The following is a 26,554-nucleotide window of genomic DNA, read 5'->3' on the forward strand; positions in this document are numbered from 1 at the left end:
CAATCTAAGATTACTTCAACAGAATCTCTTTTATATATTTTGTTTCGCTTGAATGCCATTATATGTATTTGTCTGAACATTTGCTTGCATTCTAAATTGTTTTGTAATACATTGCATTTTTCTTTAATGATCTTCCCCTGTCTTGGCATGTGTTGAATGTAGGATACCACATAAAATTAAACCTGGAAGTGAAAAACAATAATTGAATGTACACACTTCATGTACATTTAGTTACTAGTATACATAGTAGTAGTAAAACATACGAACTTTTATTATATACAATCATTTATACTTTGTAGTGGATAAATGTACAAACTTTTGGTACATTTAGTTATAGTTAGTAGTAGTTAAAATGTACAAACTTTATGTACAGCACTAAAGCAATGTAACTAGAGTTAATTAGTATCTTGTTTGTCGGCTCACCTCGACCATCGTACAGTTTGCTATGAACTTTAGATTTCTTGTATACTTACCAGAAATTTGAAAAATGTTGGTTAGGAAGTGTCCTGCTTGAAGCAAAAAAAAAAACAAAACAAAAAAAAACAAAAAATTACTACAGCAGTGTTTGCATGACGTATTGGTCTTTGAGCTTAGTAGTTATAGTATACAGTTCTGGTCAGAAATTGATTCATATTAGATTTGCTGTCTCATTTGCGTACTACACCCCACATCTTTATAAATTAAAAATCAGCCTGTTTTGTTGTTTTATTTAGAGACCACAGTAAATGACCTTTGCAAGTGTTTCCAAAGAATTATAAGAGAGTACACTGATTAAAGGCAATAATAATATACCGCTGTTCAATGGTCATAAATCGATTTAACTGATTACATCCGGGTCACAAACCAAAACCGAGGGAAACACATCAACTATAAGAGGAAAACAACGGAACAACATAAACACTGAACTGCTACAAAAACAAACGCCAACATACATAGAAACGGACTATTTGATAACAACTGCCATATTCCTGACTTGGTACAGGACATTTAAAAAAAAGTGAATATTTAGATCTAGAGGAGATTATTTAGTGTTATAAACAACAAGAAATATGACATTAATTTAACTTTGTATCAAGATCTTTGATATTGTTTATCGGTATTATCATTGGTGGCCTTGGACTTTTTTCTGCTTTCTGGTGGGGTTGTTGTCTCTTTGACACGTTCCCCGTTTCCATTCTCAATTTTATCTACAATGATTTTAATTGTCACCAGTATAGTAAATAACTAATGATAACGTGCTATTGAGTTATCAAAAATCTAAATCAACTGTGCTCTTCTTCTATTCACTTGTAAATTAAAGAGTCAAGCACAATTCAATATAATATGTATGTATCTAATAATATATGTCTGTAAATTGTTTTGTTATTTGCCAGTGTACAGTTAAATTTGTCAAGTAGATTGGTATTGGATTTTTTAATTCTACTGCTGTTTATTTCTTACAATGAAAACCATAGCAGCAAATGAAACGAAACAATATAAACAACAAAATTTATGTTACGTTGCTATGTATCAACCAACTGAATTAAACTTATGACATAAACTTTCAACAAATCCTTTAAAAATCCATTCACTTTGCAATAGCTTATGTCTCAGTATTGTTATCTGTAACTCATAACGAACCACGTAACTCTAAAAAATCCTGTACCTTGCAACGGCCAAATGGTTAATGGTGTGACGGCAGTGATCGAAACTATTATCCTTATGAACGACAGTGATGATTGATATCGGAATCTAATGCTTAATCCTGAAAAAGTTTCTGCATTAGTAAAGTTTAATAGTATGTTTAATCGTTGAAAACACTGAAGAATTTGTAAACGGCTGTCAAAAACTTATACTTTTCATCCTCGCATTCTTGACCTGATACTGCGCATTATGCAGAAGATTGTCACATGTTCAAATTGTTTTTTGCACGTAAGATTCAATTACTGTTGAATATCAACCAGCACTCCCAAGCCATTTACTTTATACATGGACATGTGACGTTTTTGTCTGAATTGCTTTAACGTGACTGTAAGAAGCATCTTCGCCATTATGTAAATATTTGCATGTCATATCAAAGAGTATATCACGAAATTGTCTACTCATAGCACAATACATAATGAAGTTAGTCGCATTATTAATGAGTGCTAAGATATCAATCGTATCTGCTAACAAAGCATATTCCACTTTGAAGAAATTTTCTTTGAAAATGCCAATCAAAAGTAAGATTGACTGGGGAAGTTCAGCCACAATAAACATACATATAATAGCCAGTAGCATAATTGTTGTTCGTCGATGAGTTCGCATGCGTTCTTCAACTCGAGCTCCTTTCAGTGCTTTGGTTCGCTCTTGGCTTATGTGCAATGTGTACAAAAGAAGGCTTCCAGATATTGTTATAAGTATACAAGGTCCTATTTTCCCCATCAAAATAAATATCCAAGCAGCTAATGCTTCTATCCAAGGCATATCCTGTTCTCCTAAACGTAAATTTTCAAGCATGTATACCTTATCCGATCCTGCAGTTATTTGTACTTTTGTGATATAATAATTTGGTATACAAAACAGTATGGATATCAGAAATACCATGACCACCAGCATGACCGACTTTGCTTGGTCAATATTTATTTTTCCTATTCCCATAGATTTTATGTAGATATATCGCACAATTGACATACAAACTCCAAGCCATATTGAAATCATATGTGTTGTAACACTCAAGTTAAAATGAACGGCGAGAAACCAAGTCCATTCGAATGTATATTTGGCTGGTGTTCGTTCAAGGCCGTGCTGTATGTAAAAATGAATTGCAAATGGTATGTAAGACATCATAGTTATGGCGTCTGAGATGGCAATGCCGGTTAATATATTATTGATTGGGTTACGCATGCTCTTCCTTGTAAGTATTATAATATTCACCAAATTTGTAGGAACTCCGAAACAGCAAATTGCCAAACTTAGGTAACCATGCAATGTATAATATACGCACGCATACGCAAACAAGTCATTGATTGGTTGATCACATTGACCCAGATTGGAGACATTCGACGTTGTATTGTTCATGTTGTTGGTCTATGTCATCCCCTACAATAAAGAAAACAAAATTGCATTGGAATATTGGAAAGTGTTTTAAATAAAACTATTAAGAATATCAGGCTCTCTACATGTGGTTTTGGTGATTTGTAACGTCAAGTTGCCGTTTAATGGTGTATATCTGAATTATCATTTATTTGAATATTTTACTTTCTTGATAACGTATCCATATTTAATAGGAGTGTGTATTTGCACTTGAAACAAAAGTATTCAAAATTAATATGGAAATTATATTTAGTGTCTCAGTTGATATGTAGAAATATTAATATACTTATTATCCTTTAAAAAAATAAACTGAACACTAAAAAGTTGGTGTACAAGTAATCTTGCCTTTGAGGGTGGTAAGTAGGAGGACCAATAAGCTCGCTAACCCCCTGTGGTTTCACTACCATTTGAACAAATTGGTATTTCCAATTGGAAAATTCAAATTTCAATGACATACATTAATGGTGTTTTAAATCATCTTTTGTGAATATCGTACAGGGCAATAACATTTTTCAAATAGAAAAATTTGCAAAACGATATTCAAGCATTGACACTGATGATGAAATTGATAATGCTAAAATTCTTACTTGCTGTAATAATTCATAAGGTGATAAAAGCTGACTTCAGTTTGAATGCTGTTTTTTTTTCCAATTTATACGTTAAGGAAAAGGTGCGTGCGTTGGTCGAGTTAGTTATCTATGATAAGTGTGCAATAACATACATGTTTTGTTTGGGGAAAAGGGACAATCAGAAATCAATTATACATTTTGCAGGCGTTGAAAGTCCTTAGTCTTAAACAGTATTATTTTTACGTTAATAAGATTTGTAACAAGCAATTTAATGTTTCAGTTGGTTTCTAGCAAAATAACATTGAGAGGCTAACTTGAAAATACCGACATTAGTTTCATTATCAAAAGAGGATTAACGCTAACTGTTCAACAGAATGTACGCAAATCTGTATTAAATAGAAACCAAATTTCATGTTTTGTTTGGTACTATAGAATATGTACAAAACTAAACGTGATTTAAAATGTGCTCTATGAAAAAACATGCATGAAACTTTACTAAGGCGCTTAATTAGAATATAACAAACTGCATCGGGTACATGCACGTCCAGGACGACAAATATACTGTGAACATACAAAAAAGAAGATGTGGTATGATTGCCAATGAGACAACTCTCCACCAGAGACCAAATGACATGATAGAAGTTAACAACTGTAGTTCACCGTACGGCCTTTAACAATGAGCAGAACCCATACCGCATAGTAAGCTATAAAAGGCTCCGAAATGAATAATGTAAAACAATTCAAACGAGAAAACTACCACATTACAGAACAATTCAGGATAATTAAAATATGAATATTTCAGAACTGCAAATTCATCAGAAAAAGATCAATTGTGTTTTTTTCTTCAATGTTATTATAACATTACCCAAGTATTGTCCTCCTTAGAAAATGCATGTTACTCGAAGTATGGATATTTCTCACGCATAAAATGTGCATGTTTGAAGGCAATGCAATGAACTCATACATACATAAAGTTGTTAAATAATCATGATCATAAAAAAAAATAATTTAGACGTTGAAAGAATAAATTCGTTTGCTTTTATTTCTACTGTAGAACTAAAATCGTGAAATAACAATTTACTTATTTTGATTAATGACTCTTGACAAAGACCGTCTTTATAGTTTCAATGAGTTCTACGGTAATCTTAAAAAAATATGAAGATGAGTCATAAACAATAACTTCATCCTTCAGGTCGACAAATATTTCGGACACCTTTATACAATAGGCCCTCTGTTTTAAGTGAAAAATGCATTTGTTTTATATACCTGATTGCGTTATACGGACATTTTAGAAATTCATAGAAAAAGGATCGAGTTCATAAGGGCTGGTGTAACATTTTTATATCATTTGTGAATTTTCTTGCAGGCACGACTATTTTTGACTTTTTTTTTTCCTTGCAAACACGACTATTTTTTGTTCTTTTTATTTTCTTTTGAACGATATCCTGTCGCCCTACAACTTTTGATAGTTTGATAATTTGACAAATTGTATTTCGCTATGCTAAACAATAATAGTACGTCTATAAATGACATTTTAAATTGTTTTTCCTCACTGTTAGCTATTATTCTTCGTTACCACCGATAATCATTTCTTGACAGAAATTGCAAATAAAATACGTAATTTCTTTTTATGGATGAAATATGCCATAACATTGATGACAAACACGAAAACGCTTTCAATATAACGGATATGCCACTTGCTTAAATAATACTCATCATTCCTGGTTCATTTTAATGTAGTATGTGTCGCACTTTTTATGCTCACATAATACAGTTTGACTTCAGAACCTTTAAATGGAATTGAAATTAATGGCCTTTGTTATTTCCCGTACTTTTGTAAACAAACAAACTAGAGAAAATTTTTACAATAGTCAATATCTGTAGGATGATTCTAGACACACTATAGGTTGGCAAACAAATAATAAATTAAGCTCCCGATAAGACATTAAATGCAATTAGTTCTTGCAGTTTGTTATCTGTCGACTGAATAAATACAGCTTTTGTGTAGGATATATCAGATTGAAATGATGTTCAGAAATTTTATTTTATAATCAATGATAATAAGATTCAAGTAGGACCTCGTTTAATTAATTCGAAACATCTGGATCAAAGTGCCGCTGTGACAATTTGACCATCATCTATGTTGCAGTTTTGATAACCATTTTCTCTAAAACCACACAATAATATCAGTCGAAAACCCAACATCAAATCAACCTCTTCCTTTTTTTACGTGTTAAAAGAGGCAAAGTACTAACTGTTACAATCATAAATTTAAATAATTTCATTGACGTTTTTCTGTATATAGTTGTGTAGTGTCAGGTGAAGGAAGTCATATTAGTTCTGCTGGATGTAAACTTTACTAAGCTGAATTAAAGGACATTCCAAAAATAAACAAAAAATATCTAAACGTGACATCTTGGAGTAAAAGTACAGGAATTCATACAGAATCTGAAAACAGTATCAATTCTATTATGAGATGGAATATAAAATGGCGGATCGTCAATTCTGAAAAATTCTGGTTGAAAAGTTGCAATGATTGTTTTTTTTTTAGTAGATTGTTCAAACTTAAAAATCCTTAGAATTAGCGGTGATAAACCTCTTATATCATTAATCAATGGGTAACCGTGGAATTAAGTTTCCTGAGCTTATATAAAATGTACCAATCTAATAAAAATCAGAATACAAAAAAAACTTCATATGTCAAAGAGGTATCACATTAAAAAAGTATTTTCCGTCATACAACTAAAAAATAAATAAAAAAGAAACATCATGATAACTTAATACATTTGTAAGACTAAATGTCGAGCAACTTGGAAATTAAGTTGAAGAAAGTAATTGGAATAAAAAAAGCTCGGCTAAAACAAATGTCTATTTCAATATCATGAATGTTTGTAAGAATAATATGGTGACCTTCAGGATATCATTACACCAAGTTACACAAGTTTTACATCTCAATCTTCAATCAAGCAAATATTTTGTTCATTCTAGTTTGTATCTAATTACACATTCTGCGGAAATAGCCTGATGGTCGGAATTTATTTTTTCTCTAGTTAAGTGTATATTTGAGATTAAACCAAGATTCTCGAAGTTAATTGGTATGATTTAAAGCATAAAGCAGACACTGCGGGGCATTTTGAGAGAGAGATATTATTACCTGATGAAATTTCATCTTACAGCATTTATTACTTGCTCTTTTTTTGGTATCATATATAAAAATAAGAAGATATGATATGTTTATATTACTAGTTTAAAGCTTTCGAAATATTGTACAGTCGTTATAAACAACTTATCTGTGACTATAATGTTTCTAAATGTTTGTCCCCTTCTGCAATGTTCTGTGAGTTTTATGTCGAAACATCCTCGATTAATTCATTTATCTATTTAAAATATTGCAAACTTAAATTTGTATTCAAATTTTGTGTTGGATAATTATTTAGACAGAATGTGGATAGTATAATGTATCATGCCAAATGTCTCTTTATAAACTACAAATGTAATTAACATCTTTAAACAATATGATTAACCTTATCATCGTTACTTTACCACATACACACTTCGTTTTGTTTGTATTACCATTTACCGCAAAGATTTCCTGTAGATACTTTATAATACCGTTCTGTTGGGAAATAGAAAATATAGATCACGATTTACTGCGAGGTTTGTAATTATCTGGCCCAAGTCTATGGTATAAGACAGGAAATTAAACAGCAACAATTGATTTATTACATAGTTTACATAATAGCTAAGGAAGTCCATCTTTTTTTATCAATAGAATTTCGTGACTCTATCTTGTCACACTTTGATGACTTGCGTTTCAATGTTTCAGAGGTGGAAAGTAAAAGAAATCAAAACTGTCACATGGTTTACTACATTTGTAGTCACGTTACATAATCTATACAATTTATTGCAGAAAATATCCGAAGGAAATGATAAATGACACAAAAAGAAGATTTTTGAAATTATATCTGCATGTCGATTTACAGTTTATCCAACACAACATCCCATATTGATACTTTGGTAGAACTTAATTCATACATGGTAGTAATATTAATCTACACTTAAATTGAAACAGAGGAATAATTGAGAACACGACATATAATATCTCAGATAATGCAAGGCACATAGTATGAGCAATCAATATCAAAATATTATCACGTTTAGTCAAATTCTACGATTAAATACGGACATTTTTCAAACATCTTGCATTGAAATTGTAAACTATGACACTCACTAATACTATAATTGAATTAACTGAATAACCTTTTTAATGAATTTCTACAGTTCTACTTTTAACTGACTAAAACACTTCTGTATCGTCCAGGTTTAAACATAGTTATTTAATAAAGATAATCGATTTCAATGTAGGTCCGTTTAATGAAATCAAAACTGTTGAAGTCCACTTTGAGAAGAAGCATTAATAATCCCACCATAAGTAAGCGCCTTATTTAAATGTATTTTGAATGTACAGGTACATGTACATGAAAGAACTAAAACATCTGACAAAAATATGTGAACGCATTTAATAGTTGATGTCACAGAAAATGAAAACAATAATAATTAGACATTATGCGACCTATGAGCGAAAATGTCATAAATAGTGTCCTTAGATATGTCCTGATGAAGGTAAATAAAAAAGTGTTTTTGACGAACCAAATTTATCGAGAATTACTTGCATTCTAAATGTCTTACTTAATGCCTACAAGTGACACGTTCAAATTAAACATTTAAGGTGCATGAGATGTGATGTATTGGCCTAACTCGTCAGTCTTGTATAAATATTTATGAATAAAGAGATATTGCATGATTGCCGATTAAACATATTACTAGGAAAAAATAATAGGACAATGTGGCAAATAGTTAGATGTCACCGTACGGCCTTAACATTTTGGCATAGCCCATACCGATACCGCATAGTAAGCTGTTAAGAGCCAAGAACAAAATGTGAAAAAAGAAATAATTAACGGGCTACTTTTAGCTACTATCATCAATGTTTGTAGGTTTAGACAATCAAATAAGGAGTAGGAGTTTTTGTGAGCGTTCAATCCTCACCCTAATTCATCGCCTATAACAGGTGGCGTACTCATGTTAATGTTAAAAAAAAACTTTAAAAATCAGTTACAGAACCTAGTTCAAGAAAATTTCAGCTAATAAAAAGATAATGTTTTCCCACATCGAAATTTCAATCAGTACACCTCCATCTGATTTAGTTAAACTACGTCAAATCAGTCGGAGAATTATGAGAAGGACGTTAGACCCTCGTTTGTCTGCACAAGACTGACCAGTAGTGTTTGAATCAAAACATGATGGATGGTCAAATCAATAACGCCGTTGAAGAGCATTCAAAACCAAAAATTATAAAACGATTTACCAAAATCTGGCTAAGACTACATATGCCCGGGAGTTGAAAAAACTCAAAGTTTGTATAATTTTAACACTTTATTAACAATAAACTTAATGAGAATGACGTATCTCTGATATTTCATGCAAGCATAAAAGTGCTGACAACTGGACTTGTTATAAGAGAAGATACACTAGCTGTGGCATCGACCAGTGGTTGTTAAAACTCTTCAAAGATACCAGTCTTATAATTCATTACGCCAGACCCGCGTGTCGTCCTCACGATTCTCCTCTGTGGCTTGGAAATGAAAACAGATGGAAGCCAAAATCAATAAGTTTAAGAACATTGAAAATCATATATTCCTAAAAGTTGTGTCTAATCTGGTCTTAGCTGTTTATGTATGGGGTGGGGTAGTATAAAATATGTGTGATTCTAATAATTGTTAATTTTATAAACAATGTATTTACATAAGCGCTGATAATATATAACTATTGAAATATATAATTTAAAAAAAATAGTTTTGTTGGATTCTATACGAAATATTGGGTGTTTCTCTGTCATAAAGATTAGGGGGGATAAGGTTGTGGACGAGCTAGTTATGGAATATACTTTTGAAAAATTACTAAAATTAAAAAAAAATCTAGATCTATTGTAGTATTTTAATTTTAGAAATTTTTTTGAAGATCTTCATGTTTATCAATACGAAAGAACATCCTATGGTGGCAACAGACTGTTCAATCACAGTCATTGGACGGACTACAAAACAATATAGTATCAAACTCTTTAAAAATATCATGTAATTGAGTGATTGGTATCTCATCCAGTAATCCTAATTAATGATGGCTACCAGTATTCTAGAATATACTTCAGAGATCATTAAGTGTAAGATTAGTTAGTACTATGTTATTCTAACGGACTGAAACTCTTACGTTTTCCTTTCACTTCTATTACATTGAATTTTATTTAATCAAATACTAATAAAGTGACAATAATCTAACCATACATCTATCAAAAGTTCAAGAGTGAAATCAAAGTATGTTTATCTGAAAGAATCAATATATAAAAAAATATTAAAAAAGATAAGCAGCTAAATTTCATAATCATTTTCTGTTGCAAATCTTTTGTTTTTCTAACAGAGAGGCAAAAAATACCGAAGGGACATTCACATTCATAAGTAGAAAAAAAACTAACATCACCATGGCAAAAAAAGAAAAAGACCAAAAGACAAACAACAGTATACAAAACACAACATTGAAATCTATTGACTGAGCAATACGATCCCTACCAATAACCGGGGGGTGATCTCATGTGCTCCGGAAGGAATAACCAGATCCTGCTCCACATGTGGCACCCGTTGTGTTGCTCATGTTAGCACAAACCCGGTGAAAGAAGGACGGGATTGTAGTTACGACGATTGGAACACTTCCGTTGTCATCTCTGAAACAGATATTCCATAATGTTCAACCAACTCGTGATCTTTTCAATAGATTAAGTGTATTATTGGCAATTATATCATGAAGAGTTTATTGGAAAAGGGAGAGGGAAAAATCTGAAAATATACGTGCGTTTTGATCTCTATGATATTTGCCTGATACGCACTAATTTAAATCATAACTTTTTGCAATTGTTTTAACTGCTTCATGAAAATAAGGATATTAATTATTTAAAATATAATTTGTTTGAAACAACATAAGCAAAGCTTAGATACATTATCAAGTAACACGAGATGAATTAACAAGTTTACACAACAACTAATCATAATAATAACATACAATACTACATTAATATTCAATTGTGTTTCATTGTAAAAAAGAAAAAAAAAATGTTTCAATTCTGAAAATGGATTTCGATAATTTGGTATTTATATTGAACGTTTCCAACGTATTTGATTACTTTTATGACAAAAGTTTCAATAACTTGAAATTCAATTTGCAGATGAAAATAAAAATAAAACTTCATTGTTGAAAGTCCTTTAAATATTCTGTGTCTGTGTTTGAGAGTCTTCATTGTATTATCTGCTTTTTATTGTTTAAGTGTAATATATCATTTAAACACTTTGCCATGGCAGATAAATGTATGTCATAAATTCAAAGTCAGTAGTAATACTCAATGATTTGATACAATTACTCCCCAGATACATATTAAAAATTGGAAATATTCAGATTTTCAGATATGTTAGATTCATTGCGTAATGAAATGTTCTCAACTCTAGGAAGTTTTATTCACACTTGGCTTAAATAAAAGTATCCCCACTAAAGTTTAAAAAAGAAAAAGGCAACTTGTTCCTTGTTGGTAATTTTCCATTTTTTGAATGTTCCCTTGTCAACTTTTAACGGTGTGTATATTTCCTTTTTTTCGCTTTGACTATGTCTGTAGTGATGTTTTACATTTCAAAGAACGCAATCTTTGATGGATTCTTATGTCAGTGATTTCGATACAACAGATAACCTTAAATCTATATTAAAACTCTCATAGATACAATTATTTGTTTTGACAGCTTGGATGTACCTATAACTGGAAATCCCATCCTACATTTTACGGCCATGTTTTTGTTTTTTTGTTTATAAAAATCGTAAATCAAAAAACGATTTATATACATTTATTGGTGCTTTAGATAAACTTTCAAAGCTTATCAATCTAACACTGCAATGGGATCTTTCAATATTGTCTTTATCGGTACTGTCATTGTTTTTTTTTTAATAGTTAAACTATAACTAAACATGTACTGATTTCCAGCTATTAACACTTATGATATTACATACTGTCGATACTTGTATGTTTATATTGCACGGGATCATGTTGTTTTAAGACTAATCATGACGTCTAAAGACTTTATCTGTTTGAGGTGTCATGATTAATACCTTAGTTCAGAAGAAAAATGGTTTATCTATTAGTTGAGATTGGGCTTTAAACTATCTTCAGTGACTGTAAGTACTCTTAGGTCGGTATTTTATACCTTTTCTATTATGTGTTTGTTCTAAGTACGTTGCGATGCGTCAAGCACATTCCAGTTGATATATTTGTTCATTTGTAGTTAAGCTGTTACATAACTGTCGGGTTGAGAGCTCACTAACGTTTAACCCCATCACATTCAATATGTGCGTGCTCCGTACCTATAATCCAGGGGTGTTTTTTGTTGAAGTCTGTCATAATATTTTTCTTGTTGTAGTATACATCAGGCCATCTGTTTTCTTTAGTCATGGCATATATTTTGTCAATCGGAGAAGTTTTGAAGCTGACTATGAGTTTTCGTATTGTGAAGGACGTACGGTGACTTGTAATTGTACACATTTTTGTTTTTGTTTCTATATTTAGTTGTATTATTGGCAATCATCGCACATCTTGTTGTCTTGTTTGAAGATTGAGATGCGACGGATGGGGATATTAGCGATTACAGATATCATATTGATAATTAGGAGTGAAAATACTAGATATCTTTATGTTTGTGTATCAAAATATTCCTGCAATATAATTTTCTGGAAAAAAAACCAGCAAGCATAAGTTGTATAACAGCAAATTTTGGACATCTTAAAAAGTTCAAAGCTTTGTAGAAGAAGAAATTTTGTGTCTTACAGATGTCAGATAGAATAATATTTAACCATTACGCTTAGTGAGAGTATGCTGAAGAGGAAACCCTCAAATTGATTTGAGTGGATAAGGTGCATGGTAGATACGTTTGGCCTGTCGCACCATTATCAAAAGAATAACATATATCAACAGGAAAACGTATAAATACTTTTCTCTTTCTTTTTGAAATATATCATTCAAAGTGGACAAACTAGAGTGTGATTATCAATATACTTAACACTTCCACTTACAAAAACCAGAACATAGCTAATTCGTTGCATTACCATGATTACCCCGCCTGGTAATAGCTGTGTCTTTATTAGTTTACATCTACTTGCATATTTAGCAATTACATTTTATAATACCAAGACTCATGTACACTCCTGATATTAATACTTCCTTGTTCAAACATATTATACTGTGTTCTTTATATAAAAGATACGTTTGATACGACTTAAAAAGAAATTACCGCAGCATTATTAAATCGGAATGTTTAAAACAAAGAAATTATATTTCCACCACTTCACGTGCATAACGGATTGTTTGGATCTGGTTAAGAGGTATAGAAATATTCACACAAAAAGAGAAAAATAAATACATGGGAATCGATTCATACAGTATATAAACTTTAATTAAAACGAGGAAAAAAATCTCGATTCGATAAATCAAGACAGGAAAGCTATTCAAAACTTTGTAACTTAACAACTTTTTTACCCCAGAAATAGTTTGCCGTAGCTGCATTTGGCAAAACTTTCTGGAAGTTTGGGTCCTCAAGGCTCTTCAACTTTACGCTTTATTTTGCCTTTTTAACTTTTTTGATTCGAGTTTCACTGATGAGTTTTTTGTAGACCAAACGCGCGTCTGGCGTATAAAATTTCAATCCTTGTATCTATGATGAGTGTATATAGATATTGCTGTGTAACTATTTGAACGTTATGACAAGAGTTGAACAAAATTAAAAAAAATAATATCAATGACAATTCTAATTTACTGTTTCGATAATTAAATAAATGATCTAATACCGTTTTAAATGTATTTGCTGTTGTGATAAACACTTTATGTTTAATTACTATCTTACCTGCTAAATAAAATTCACATTTCAGTACATGTTCCACTCAGGAAATATGGATCTAACTGATTACACCGATATGTCATGATCATCAATTTGTAAAAGACGTTTCTATTCTACTGTTGAGCTGTTGAGTATTCTATATAATGTATCGACTTTACAACTGTATACACGTTTCTGTTAAATGAAAATTGAAATAATTTTGTTTATTTCACAACAATTATCAAAACTTAATTTCTAAATTGATAGTTTTTTTTCTAATTTCTATGCATGCTTTTCAAAAGACACGAAAATAACAAAGTTGCTATGAGCATTCAAAATACACTACGCATGCCTTTTTCGATCTTACATTATAATGAGCATCATTTATAGCTGTCCACATATATTTGATACAAATGATTCTATTAGCAAACCCAAAGCATTTAATGAAACGATTACACAGTCTGTTATACATAACCGCCATCTAAACCAATTACAATACAGTGATCGATTTTCAAGTCCAATGACTTATCTTGTTATACGCATAATTATTTTTAAATTCAAATATATTCGTAACTTGAACATCAATCAGCATAAGGAATGTCAGCATGCTACTTTTAACACTTGTAATTTAGAAGCATTGCATAGTTATCAATTTGGATGTTTTGTTATCAAGACCATCATGGAAATGCATCGTTATCAAGCGAAATAATTTTGAAAACCTAAAAATGATTTATGAGTTTCCAACGATTGATATCTTTAAAATCTACCTTTATGTTAGCATTCGTTTTTTATTAATGTGTTCGTAAAAAAATATTTTCCATTTTTACAGAAGGAAAAACGATTGTGCACAACAGATCATCTCCCTGCATCGTATATCTATTAACATAAAATATGAACTCTCCGTTAATTAAGCAGTGCTTAAGAAACCAAGGTTCTAAATCTCTCAGTCAAAGTTGATCTTAAATGAATTTGACTATTTGTGGGTCAGCTTTCATAAAACTCCACATATCTGTGGCTTTCAAGTGTTTGGTTGTGAGTGTTCCTGATGAAGGTAAATCAAGAAAAACGATTTGGACGCACGTTATTAATAAAGTTATAATTTATCTCTCATTAAAATTGTGGGCATAAAAAAACATATATGTTTTCCGTGCAAAACACATCTGCCATTGGAATATTCTTATACAGGTTCGCTCCAAAAAAAAAAATAAATAAAAGACAAAAAACATTTCATGAAGTATAAAAACTAAAACAGACCTAAACGGAACTTTACCTGAGTAAGTTGTAACCTCAGTTTTAGCACAGAACTAATAACATCGTATGCTACACAAATATGAGAAAAAAATCTGTAAATGCTTGAAAGCATAGGGCTTGGGACTTAAAGAACACACATATATATATATATATTAAAGAAGGTGATAGACTATAAATCTGAAGTATGTTGAATAAACAAGGAAATCTTACAAAGACGAGTCACGGAAATTATAAAAAAAGATTTGAAAGCTAACATATCTGCTTTATCGTTTATCGGGAATATATCATAGCAAAAGAAAATAATATTAAAATCAAAATCATTCTTTCTGCTACTGAAAACCAGTTATATAAAAAAGCTGAATTCATATACCCCTGATAAACATGGAATTGAGGAAGACCTTATTTCGATAAAATAAATGTTTGAGGAACAAATGGTGAAATCATTGAAAGAGGAAATTTTGTAACTGTTAATGCAATTCATTATTAAAAAAGCAGGTTAAAAGTTTGAAGGATCATCTTCAATTCCCTTTTATAAAACAAAATGCTTAGAAATTTTCAACGCCAAAAATATCTTGTTATATTCAGTGCACAGTAGGGTACTTCGTGCAATTGATGGCAAAAATTCGTAACTTAGTATTAAAAGAAGTATGACTAGTTTCAGTTAGAAGACATTTGAATTCTTAAAAGATTCAAAAGAACAAACTAAACATATCGCTCGAAGCTCCTGATGTGTGTTTGTTTGAAATACACCTTATCGCTATTTGTCCGTCATAACTGGACATCACAAAGGTTCCCGTAAAATTTTGACGTCACAATACAAAATATCTGACGTCACAATAGAAAGTGATTGTTGTATGACGTCAAAAGTTCAAGAGGCGCAGATTCTCGGGTCAAGCGGCGCAGATTTCAAAATAGCGATAAGGTCAATCTTCATACAGAAAGCTACATCATTGTTTTGCATCTTTTTTGATTTTTTTTTCCATATCAATAAAACTTGTACAATTTCTGTGCTGACATGATTTTAACATACTTTACCTAATTCTCCGTTTATCAAATAGAGGTGAAAGATATTAAAATTATTAGGATACTAAGGTCAAATTCCCTCGGACAGAGTTGACCATAGATGTATTTAGCCATTTGTTTGAAAGTAGTATAGCTCATCAAGTATTCATGTACATGTATCTATACATGTCTTTCAAAACTAGTAGGAGCATTATTGCTCATCTATTGGTGAATAGCTAAGACAAATCAACTTGATTTCACCAAATACCAAATGTAAAATTAATTTCAACAAACAGTAGGAGACATTGAACAAGTATTCGTTGTTCTTATTGCTTTATCTGACAGACAAGATACACAGGCACAACATGAAGAGAAAATGTATTTAGATATTATGTAAGATATTAAGTAAGAAGTTTATCCTTAAAGGTGCATTAGCATCGATTCAAACAAAAAAATATATACGATTTTTTTTGTTGCAAGTATTAATAAAAGCGGAATTTTAACTTATTATTTCATTACAAGCAGTCAGTGTGGCCTCAGTTGTTTAACCTTAAACATGAAATCAAACATCTAGAAAAATTTAATTGCAAGTGCTCGTTATCTATTTATATTTATATCTATGTTTATATCAGGTTATATGACCACCGGTAGTCTTCGGAGGTCATCTCGATGGTTAATAAGATGGCATCTAGACTAAGATACTTACGAAATGCTGATACAATTTATCGAGTCCATGCATTATTTATGCCCCCTTGGTATGATCTCCCTCTTTTTGTTTCTCAATAAAACTATGTGAGAAAACAGTATGGAAGAAAGTTTCATGAAAAAATACTTGACAAACAGGTGCAAGTCTTCGTGTAAAAATCCAATTATAGGGTTACATGAATGATAAAATGATAAGTGTTTCATGCAAAGAAATCGCATTAACATAATACATTCCCCATTTCCATTCTCAATTTTATTTCTTCTTTTTTTTTTTTATAAATGTATGTATGTTTAACAATAACTAAAACAGGTGGGCCTACAAAAGAGACATGAACAGGACAAACATTTCATTTCAATAGTATTTACTTTTCTCTCTAAAATTTCTGCCTGAAACGTGATACCAGATTTACTTATTATACAATGTATCACCATGCTCATTTGATAACGACTTTATGCATTTGCAACTATATTACAGTCTATTTGTAAATTATAAAAACGTTTGACAACATATTGTATTCTTGCTATTTGCATTTGATAATCATCAATCAAACCAAATGTTATCAGCATGGGACATTTTGTTAATGCGATTTCTTTGCATGAAACACTTATCATTTTATCATTCATGTAACCCTATAATTGGATTTTTACACGAAGACTTGCACCTGTTTGTCAAGTATTTTTTCATGAAACTTTCTTCCATACTGTTTTCTCACATAGTTTTATTGAGAAACAAAAAGAGGGAGATCATACCAAGGGGGCAATAAAAAAGAACGAGTCGACAAAAACGACAATATCAGGGAGAAAGAGAAAAACGACGAAAAGACGAACAACAATCTACACCACATTTTTCATAGAAAACTAAGATTACCCTAATAACAAACGTGGTTTAACTCAGGTGCTCCAGAAGTTTAAGCAGTTTCTGCTCCTACGTTGAAATACATCATGCTTGCAAGTAAAATTGGATTAAAAGAAGCATTTTGTGTTGTAACTAACGAGAATACAATAGGATTGTGGCTAAGATAATTTGAACATTCCATGATCATCTGTTGCACAAATTGTTCGTAACAGTCAACTAATTATGATGGCCTTCTTAAAGCTTGTGACACCCTTTGTAATCCTTGGTGCAAGAGTTTCCTTGTAAGCAACAAGCCCATATCAAGTTCTTGGTTGAAGTCTCCCACATAAGAATTAGGGAACAAGCTACAAAAAATGGACCACATCTGGTTCCCACATTAATGCTAAATGCTGTCAATAAAACACGGTGATTCTTGATGACGTCAGTTTCAGAAAACACTTTGATTGGACAGCGTTTTTAATAGAATTAGTCCCTACCTAAAACAAGATATCGTTAACTCCGTTGCCTTTCTTTTTTCTTTCATGAAACAATATTGGACTTATCTTTCAATTTGTCTTAAATTTAGAATGAGGAATGACTGTCTAGAAAAAAAGAATATTCAATGTTTTATAATATTGCACGAGAGCAGCAATTTATACAAGCATAATAAACAACAGAATGTTAAAGTTTAATTGGAAATAAAGGTTAAAAAATCGTTGAAAACATGATTGAAAGTACTTTCTCAGCATATACCTTAAGTGTAAATTAATGAGCTTTAGGTAGCGATTTTTTAAAATTTATGATTGATAACTTGAATATTCAAAAGCATGATGTTATGAAACACGCATGGATAAACGAAGAGAATACACATTTTATACATCGTGCTAATGTAATTGTACATCACAATTAAACATCAAGGTTACACATGTCATTACAACATTGCATGGTAATATAATAAACGAGCAGATAATGAAATACAATACTAATGGGGCAATAAACCCCATTAGTCGAAGACAAACAAAGCTACAACAAAAAGGACAAACTGCAAAACAGTCGCACTACATAGAAAACTTAAGCTTGACCAAAATGAACCCCACTTAAGGTGGTACATAATACTACAGGGAGATAACTCTGTAAACATCAGCTGAACGTTTTAATCACGTTCTATTGTTAAGGAAATATTAAGCTTCTCAATGATCAAAATTAGTGTGTGTCAAACTGCTATATATCCAATGAAGTTTTTCCGATAAAGTGTGTGGTTCAAGTTTTTTGAAATTTTTCGTATTACACATGACAAGTCAAATTACTGTGATGAATCGAATAAGTTGATGTTATAAATAAGGGATGAATGACGCGTTTGTGGATACGACAAATAGAATATATTCGTGTATTCTGTAACAAAGATATTTCATAACGGTCAATCAAGTCATGATGATGTTATAGAAATTCTGAAGATATGATTTCAACTTTTCACTAAGATCCCAGGGTTCAATAGTTTCTTTGCAGATTTCTATTCAAATGATCATTAACAAAACTCAAATCCTGGTACATTCACAGATGCTGTCGGAATTTAGTTCTCTATAATTAGGCGTACGGAAACCATTTGTTCATGTTGTTCTGTATTTCCTGACCAATGAAATAGAAATTCCCTTGACAAATTCAGATTATTTTAAAAGAATTTGTAGAACCCGTACAGTACAGAATGATGTTGTATCTGATAACACTTCCAGAATAGCCGATACGTGTATTATTCATTAGAGTTATCAATTAAATCTATTTGCCCAATTTATAGTTCTAGGTTTAATGTACTCTTTTGTACACCTGCTTTCGTCATGTTCGTTTAGTTGATGTTTCTTTGTAATTATCTCCTTCGTGTCATGTTTATTCTAATAGATATATCAACATTTCCTACGTCTTCTTTTTTAAAATCTAATCTGTAAACTCCTTTTGCTATGTCAATCTGTATGGTTCTTTTAAATTATCATGATTATACCAAATTTTTTTTCATATTTATGACACAAGTTAATGTCAATCTTGTAGTGTACATGTAAACAAAGAAATTATTGATTTGAACTGATCTTGGACGCATTTCGGATTACTTAAGTAAACATTTGGTTATTATTTCATTATTAAAGCAAACAGTAGTAATCTGGGGGAATGATTAAGTATGACATTATTGTTATATATTACACATCACTGTTCCCGATATTCGATACGGAATATTGTTCTGGATTTTTTTAGTCGCAAGTGGGAGCAATAAAACATATTACTATATTCATAAAAATTACATTTGAAATTCTTAAACCATCACAAGCTCAATCTCCTGTATAAGTATTTTCACTTAATCGTAGCAAAGATCTTAATAATCCAGAATATATACAAGTCATGCAATGCCAGCGCCTGTAAAATTATTAAGTTCTAGAAAAATATTTGTTTATTCTTTTAGCTTACAAAACACTTACAAAAACACCACATATGAAACAGACTCCATACAGGGGTTCTGAAGAGGAATAAAAATGACCTAAATGAACTAATTGTAGATACCAGGATTAAAATTGTGTACGCCACACGCGCGTTTCATGTACAAAAGAGTCATCAGTGATACTCAAATCAAAAAGTTCAAAAGGTCAAATACAGTACAAAGATGAAGAGCATTGAGAACCCAATATTCCGAAAAGTTTTGCCAAATAAAGCTAAAAAATAATCGGTAGAAAATCCATAGTATTTGGAAAAAAATTCAAAGTTTTGTAAACAGTTAATTTATAATTATGCTCATATCAATGCTAATTCATGTCAACACCGAAGTGCTGACCAAAATCATCATCTTACTTCGCGATGCGCTTTACAAGATATGTCCTCTCACTGAATAATTTCGACGACTATGTTGATGACAACTCGCTATAAAGATAGCATAGATAGAGTTTATTAGCAGACATTCTTAATCTAAATTTAAAAAGTCATCTTTTTGTTCAAAATTATGGCAGGTTATCAGTAATGTTTAGCTGAGCGGCGTACTTCATGGTTATTCAAGAGACACTTTAGCAATGAATTCTGTATCCTACTCAATTGAACGATAACATGATATATCTTTTGATATATATCTAACCTGATGGAATTAATAAATACACATTTTCAACTATAAATGTTACAGTGTTATTTCCATGATTGTAAATGAGAAGATAAAATAAAAATATTTGAGAAACAGGCATATAATATAAAGTATCAATTTGTTTGCTGATTTTGGTTTTGTTATTTAAGAAATGACTGTAATTTTTTTCTGTCTATGAAGAAATAACATCAAAAATGTGGTGCACACTGAATAACCCGCGTAGCGTGTTATTTTAAAGTGTGCACCACATTTTTTATGTTATTTTGAATAGACAGAAAAATATTACAGTCATTCCTTTTAATTTAATTCTAAAAAATTCTAAAAAGCCGGAGTAACTCCTAAAAAAACGTTGATGACGTCACGGTCACATGACAAAATTATGTCTATGAGTTGATAGACAAAACACTGTCAGCCAATCAGAAGTCGCGTTACATCCAAAATTAAATTATTAGTTTATATTTTGACATAGAGAAGGACAATAAGGTATAAAATAGAAAATAAGCAATGTGTCATTCAAAACAAAGATGAAGCGTAACATTCTTGTCTTTCATACCAATGCTATATCGATAGAATGACGCAAACGTTTTACTCATATAATTATTAAACGTGCATAATTTAAGATGAAATGTGGCGCCAATAATTATAAACACACAACTCTTTTTTTAAATAATGAATTTGGAGTTTCTTTACAAAATGTAGATAATTAGTGGTCAGTGTAGAATGAAATATTCTATGATACATAATTATCAAACTAATTCATTGACGTTTGCAAAAGATAACGTCTGGAGTGTGCTTGCAGTTTGCAAGTACCAAATTAATGGTTAACTCATCTTAGTGAGTGTTTAGTAATGAATTAAGGTCATTTTATGTTAACGGTAATATTTTTGACATTTTGCCAACAATGTTCATATATCAAATTTGTTTATTCAAGTCCAAATATTTAACAAAATAAATTGTGTCTAACATTTGCGCCTGATAATGTGACCAGTGGGCATATAGTCTGAAATGCGAACGAGCTAAGTACATGTATTTCAGATATTCGTGTTTACCTTTTATGATATTAAAATTGTAATTCAAAGCAGGTTATATACAAAATAAGGTCAAAATAAGAATCTTCCCTTTTTTAATATATTCAAAAGCCGTAATAACTTTTGCATTTGTTTTACAGAACTCAGGGTTTTAGTCAATTAAAATATTTATTAATGTTGAAAAATGATTTAAAAATGTTCCTGTCTAAGTAATTTTATAAAACTTATTATCATGTGTGTACTTGGTTGAACACTGATAGCACAGATGATAATGTGTGATTTACTATAACCATAGTTGCAATGCAACCCTTTTTATGAAGCATCATTTATAATAGGGTTTTCTCGTGAGTACACCTACGCGTGCTGCATGTGTGGATGAAACTGCTTGCGCGCATGGAACATGTGAGATCAGATCAACAATTACCTACGTTTTTGTTTTGTTCTTCCTTTTGTCTTTAAACTGTTTTAGTTTTTAAGCAAATCCTGTTTCATAATAACATGAGCGGTACCAGTTTTAATTAACGAGATGCACATTTTGACATTAATGTCTCTTCAGTGATGCTCGTGGTCAAAATATTTGACAGTCAAAAATCTAATACAAACGTTAAAGGACTGATTACAGGGTCAAAAATAAATGCTTAACCTGGACATCGAATAAGACATATGCACAAAGGAGATACATTCCTTAATTTCAAGTGAATTCGAAATTGTATAACAGCAGATTTAAATAAAACAATTTCCGTATAAATGAAAATCTCCGCAAAATGATCGTGTCAAATTTAGTGTTTACATTGGAGAATTTAAAAGAGTGATACACTTTATTATTATTTGTCATTTCATTCGTCGAAAGCAATATTATTTTGAATATCCTTTGCTATCGGAATTCGTTTCACTTGCTTTTGACAAGAACTACAAATTGACAGTACGTTAATCAGATAATGCCCATGTATGTGGTAAGGAATTAGAAAATTTGAAAAAAAATAAGAAAAAGAAAAAAATATAACAAAATTATCTTACCTTACACGATTGAGATGATAAAAGGACAAATCAATTTGTCAATCCATTTGTTTTCTGCAAAATATAAAGACAGGAGTTCAGTGTTGTCTAATTATTATTTATTAACATAACGATTTTGTTGGAATTTAGTTGATTTCGATTTGTTTTCTCAGCAATTATAGTACATGGTTGTGTCATGTTACGCCCTTTTACAATAAAAATAAACCGCTGTACCGTTTCCGACAATAACATGTCCAATATCCTTTGGGCAAATGATTTTTGATTTACAGATCAAGATTTTTTCACAATAAAAATTTTCCTCAATTACCGCTTACTATAACGTTTACAACAATTTTGCGATATAGAGACGTATAATTTGTCTATGATGACTATCGCATTACAAGATATGAATTATAGATGCTTTAACTATGCAAATGTGTTGCTACAAATTGCTTTACAACCATTATATATATCTCTCATTTAAGAAAGGTATTCAGCACACGATTAATACTTGAGAACGATAATGGTCTAATGGCACTTTTTATTTATTCAAATCATCATTGTATCGACAATCCTGTGACTTTGTTTAAAGATAAATTCTTGTTACTTAATGCGGTAATGCTGGTGTGAAAAATCGTCTCGCATAATTCTATCCAATCCTTTTGAATAAACATCAGACCAAATAACTTCCAGTCAATAAATAAAACATTTTATTACTTTCTAAATGCTAATATAACAGTATACATGGTATTCCGTTTGATTTGCTACAAACGAATCAAATATTTTCTTACTGTGTTCAATACATATAAGGCATTCTGCTTTATAATGTACAACTTTAAATTCTATCAATTTACTTCAATATTAGTTTTTTTCTATTGGAATAAATGTGATATTTCCATTAATGGGTAATTCTATCAAGATTTCAGACCAGAATTACTACATTTTTAATGAAATGTCATAGACTGGTTTTACGAAATAGAGAGGCGAAAGATTCCAAAGAGATACTCAAAGTCGAAAATAAACTGACGACGCCATGGCTAAAAAGGAAAAAGACAAACAGACAAAACAACAGTACACAAAACACAACATAGAAAACTAAAGACTGCGCAACATGAACCCCAGGGGATCTCAGGTGTTCCGGAAGGGTAAGCAGACCCTGCTACACACGAAGTATGTCAGTGGTCTGGCGCTTTCTTTGTCTATCACTGTAAATACCAGTTTCCAAATCGAATTCACACTCCTCGCTCGTATGTAGTGCAAATGTCAGATGGCAGACGTTATAGACAAAACAGAAGGCATATAAGACCAACAGCTCACCGTAAAACACAGTTAAATACGAACATTACAAGAACAATCACAATACAACCGTCGGTAAAACTTCAACTGTCTATAGCACTTCACAAACATTAGACCACAGTGAAACTATTGTGTCCGAGGAAGATGAAAGTATTGAACCGTCTAAGTAACCCGTGACAAGATCTGGAAAAACAGTAAAAGAGCCAACCAAGATAAATGATTATGTCAAATAATTCCTTTTGAACTCTCAAGTAGTTGCTAGGAAGCTTTTAGTTAGTTTTATTTAGTTATCAGAAAAGACAATATATAGACTTAAGGTTAAATTGGAAAAGAGACTTTAATGTAGTCAGCGTTAATATCTAGTCAAAACAATTTCAGTATTAATTTCAGCTGGGTATTACTAAAATTCATTTATTCATTCATTCATTTAATCATTTCATTTCATCTTTTAGAAAAAGGGGGATGTCACATACCGTAATATTCACATATCTTAACCGGATACCATCCGGACTTTATTGTTATGTTATATGAGACTCTCCTGTATAGAAGATTAATAAATATAGTTTTATTATGTCAACATGTCCTAGTCATTATTTAACATACTCCAGACGCGCATTTCGTCTTAAACAGCCTCATCTGTGACGTTCTTATAAAAAAAGGCCAATTAAATAAGGAAGTTGAAGAGCATTGTGGACCAAAATTCTGAAAGGTTTTGCCAAATACAGCTAAGGTTATCTATTCTTTGGGTAAAACATCCTTAGTGTTCGAATATTCAAAGTTTTGTAATCAGCTAATTTATAAATAAACAAACTATAAAGATAAATGTTTTATCTAAAAAGACTTGACAATTAACAAATCTACTAGTTCAATTTTTCCATTTAAGTTTGAGATGGCGTTTATTTAACATGCCATTGACCCAACATTTATTGTGAATGTGTTTAAGATTGATATCAAAAGTCATTGTAGTGTATCAAACGAAGAAGAAGTCCATGAAAGCTGAAAAAACCAAATGCTCAACTATATCTACCTACGAAACAAAGGGTAAACAACTGTCATATTTCTGACTAAGCACAGGCATTTTTTTAAAGAAAATGGTGGGTAAAATCTGGTTGTATAGCTAGCATAACCTTCAACTTGAATGACAGCTGTTTATCCTTTATATTGACAAAATTGAGTGAGCGACCCAAACAGACATACTTAAACTGTAAGTATTTATTGTCATTATTTTTTTCTGTTCTGATTAAAATTTTACCTTTTGTTATTTCACTGATATAGCAATGCAAAGGGTGAGATTTGAGACCTCAACATACTAGTCTGACCATGCCACACATTCATGTGCATACAGCTTACCAATAGGTATCTTTTTTTTATGCTCCCGGCATTAAGTTTTACCCTTGTCCGTCTGTACGTACGTACGTCCGTCCGTACGCCCGTACGTCCCAAAGTTGGTTTCCGTTCTCTAACTTTAGTTTGCCTCTACCAATTGTTATGAAACTTATACACAATGCTTATTACCACAAGACACAGATCAAGTTTGAAATTGGGTGCCGCCACGATAACGGTTCTTGAGTTATGCCCCTTTATAAACATAAACATTGCTGAGTTTTTCGTTTCCGTTCTCTAACTTTAGTTTGCCTCAACCAAATGTTATGAAACTTATACACAATGCTTATTACTACACAATACAGATCAAATTCGAAGTTGGGTGGCGTCACTTTTGCCGTTCTTTATTTCTTTACAAACATAAAAACTGCTGAATATTTTGTTTCCATTCTCTAACTTTAGTTTGCCTCAACCAAATGTTATGAAATTATACACAATGCTTATTACCACATAATACAGATCAAGTTGAAAATTGGGTGGCGTCACTTTTACTGTTCTTGAGTTATGCCCTTTATAAACATAAAAATTGCTGAATTTTTCGTTTCCGTTCTCTAACTTTAGTTTGCCTCAACCAAATGTTATGAAACTTATACACAATACTCATTACCACAAAACTCAGATCAAGGACAAATTTGGGTAGCGTCAATTTTACCGTTCTTCAGTTATGTCCCTTTATAACTTAATATGATATGCAAGCAGGGGCATCATCTGTGTCCCATGGACACATTTCCTATTTATCTTTACTAAGTTTCTCTTTTGTACCTGTACTTTATTTTTATATGTCTTATTTGATTAATTTTTGGAAAAGCAAATATGTTATAAGTACCGGGTATTCTAAATCTTTATTGGAATTTAAAGTGTTAACCTTGACTGTCTGTCTTTCTGTCAGTCCATCCTTCTGTCCCATTTTCGTTTCCGCACTCAAGATTTCCTCATCCATATTTTATGAAACTCAAAACTCGCAGACAGAGTTTGAATTTGGGCAGTGAGTCACTTACCGTGCTAGAGTTATGCACTTTTATAACTTGGAAAATTGCAGATAACTTAAGTTTGCCTCATGCAAATTTCATGAAACTCATACACAATGATGAGAACTAAAACTCATAGACAGAGTTGAATTGGGCAGTGAGTCACTTGCTGTTTCAGAAGTATGCCCCTTTATAACTTGGAAAATTGCTTTTTTTTTCTTTTCAGATGGAAACAACATAATTTATCAGAAAACTTATTACATAAGAAATAAACCAAAACAGTAGAAATATGAAATAATACACAGCACAAAAAATACCTAAGACTAGAACAATGGAACTCTTTAAAAATCAGCAGTGACATCAAATGCGCTCAAAAAGAATTTTCACCTATTATAAGCAAGC

The 26,554-nt window shown here is 31.3% G+C and overlaps 1 protein-coding gene across 1 annotated transcript; it reads right to left on the minus strand.

Annotated features, from left to right (window-relative positions):
- Nucleotides 1-1,389: 1,389 nt before the first annotated feature.
- Nucleotides 1,390-22,638, minus strand: LOC127720979 (G-protein coupled receptor dmsr-1-like). The gene is made up of 3 exons (XM_052227699.1): nucleotides 22,527-22,638; nucleotides 13,607-13,774; nucleotides 1,390-3,060 (listed from the first exon to the last, which is right to left on the minus strand). The coding sequence occupies exon 3, from the start codon at nucleotides 3,037-3,039 to the stop codon at nucleotides 1,963-1,965; it is 1,077 nt and encodes a 358-aa protein (XP_052083659.1). The 5' UTR covers nucleotides 3,040-3,060; nucleotides 13,607-13,774; nucleotides 22,527-22,638; the 3' UTR covers nucleotides 1,390-1,962.
- Between the last annotated feature and the right edge of the window lie 3,916 nt (nucleotides 22,639-26,554).

The sequence above is a fragment of the Mytilus californianus genome, unplaced genomic scaffold (genome assembly GCF_021869535.1).
Source record: "Mytilus californianus isolate M0D057914Y unplaced genomic scaffold, xbMytCali1.0.p SCAF_11, whole genome shotgun sequence".
Lineage (NCBI taxonomy): Eukaryota > Metazoa > Mollusca > Bivalvia > Mytilida > Mytilidae > Mytilus > Mytilus californianus.

Excerpts from the sequence above, each read along its gene's own strand:
- LOC127720979 (XM_052227699.1), bottom strand. The coding sequence starts at position 3,039 with ATGAACAATACAACGTCGAATGTCTCCAATCTGGGTCAATGTGATCAA.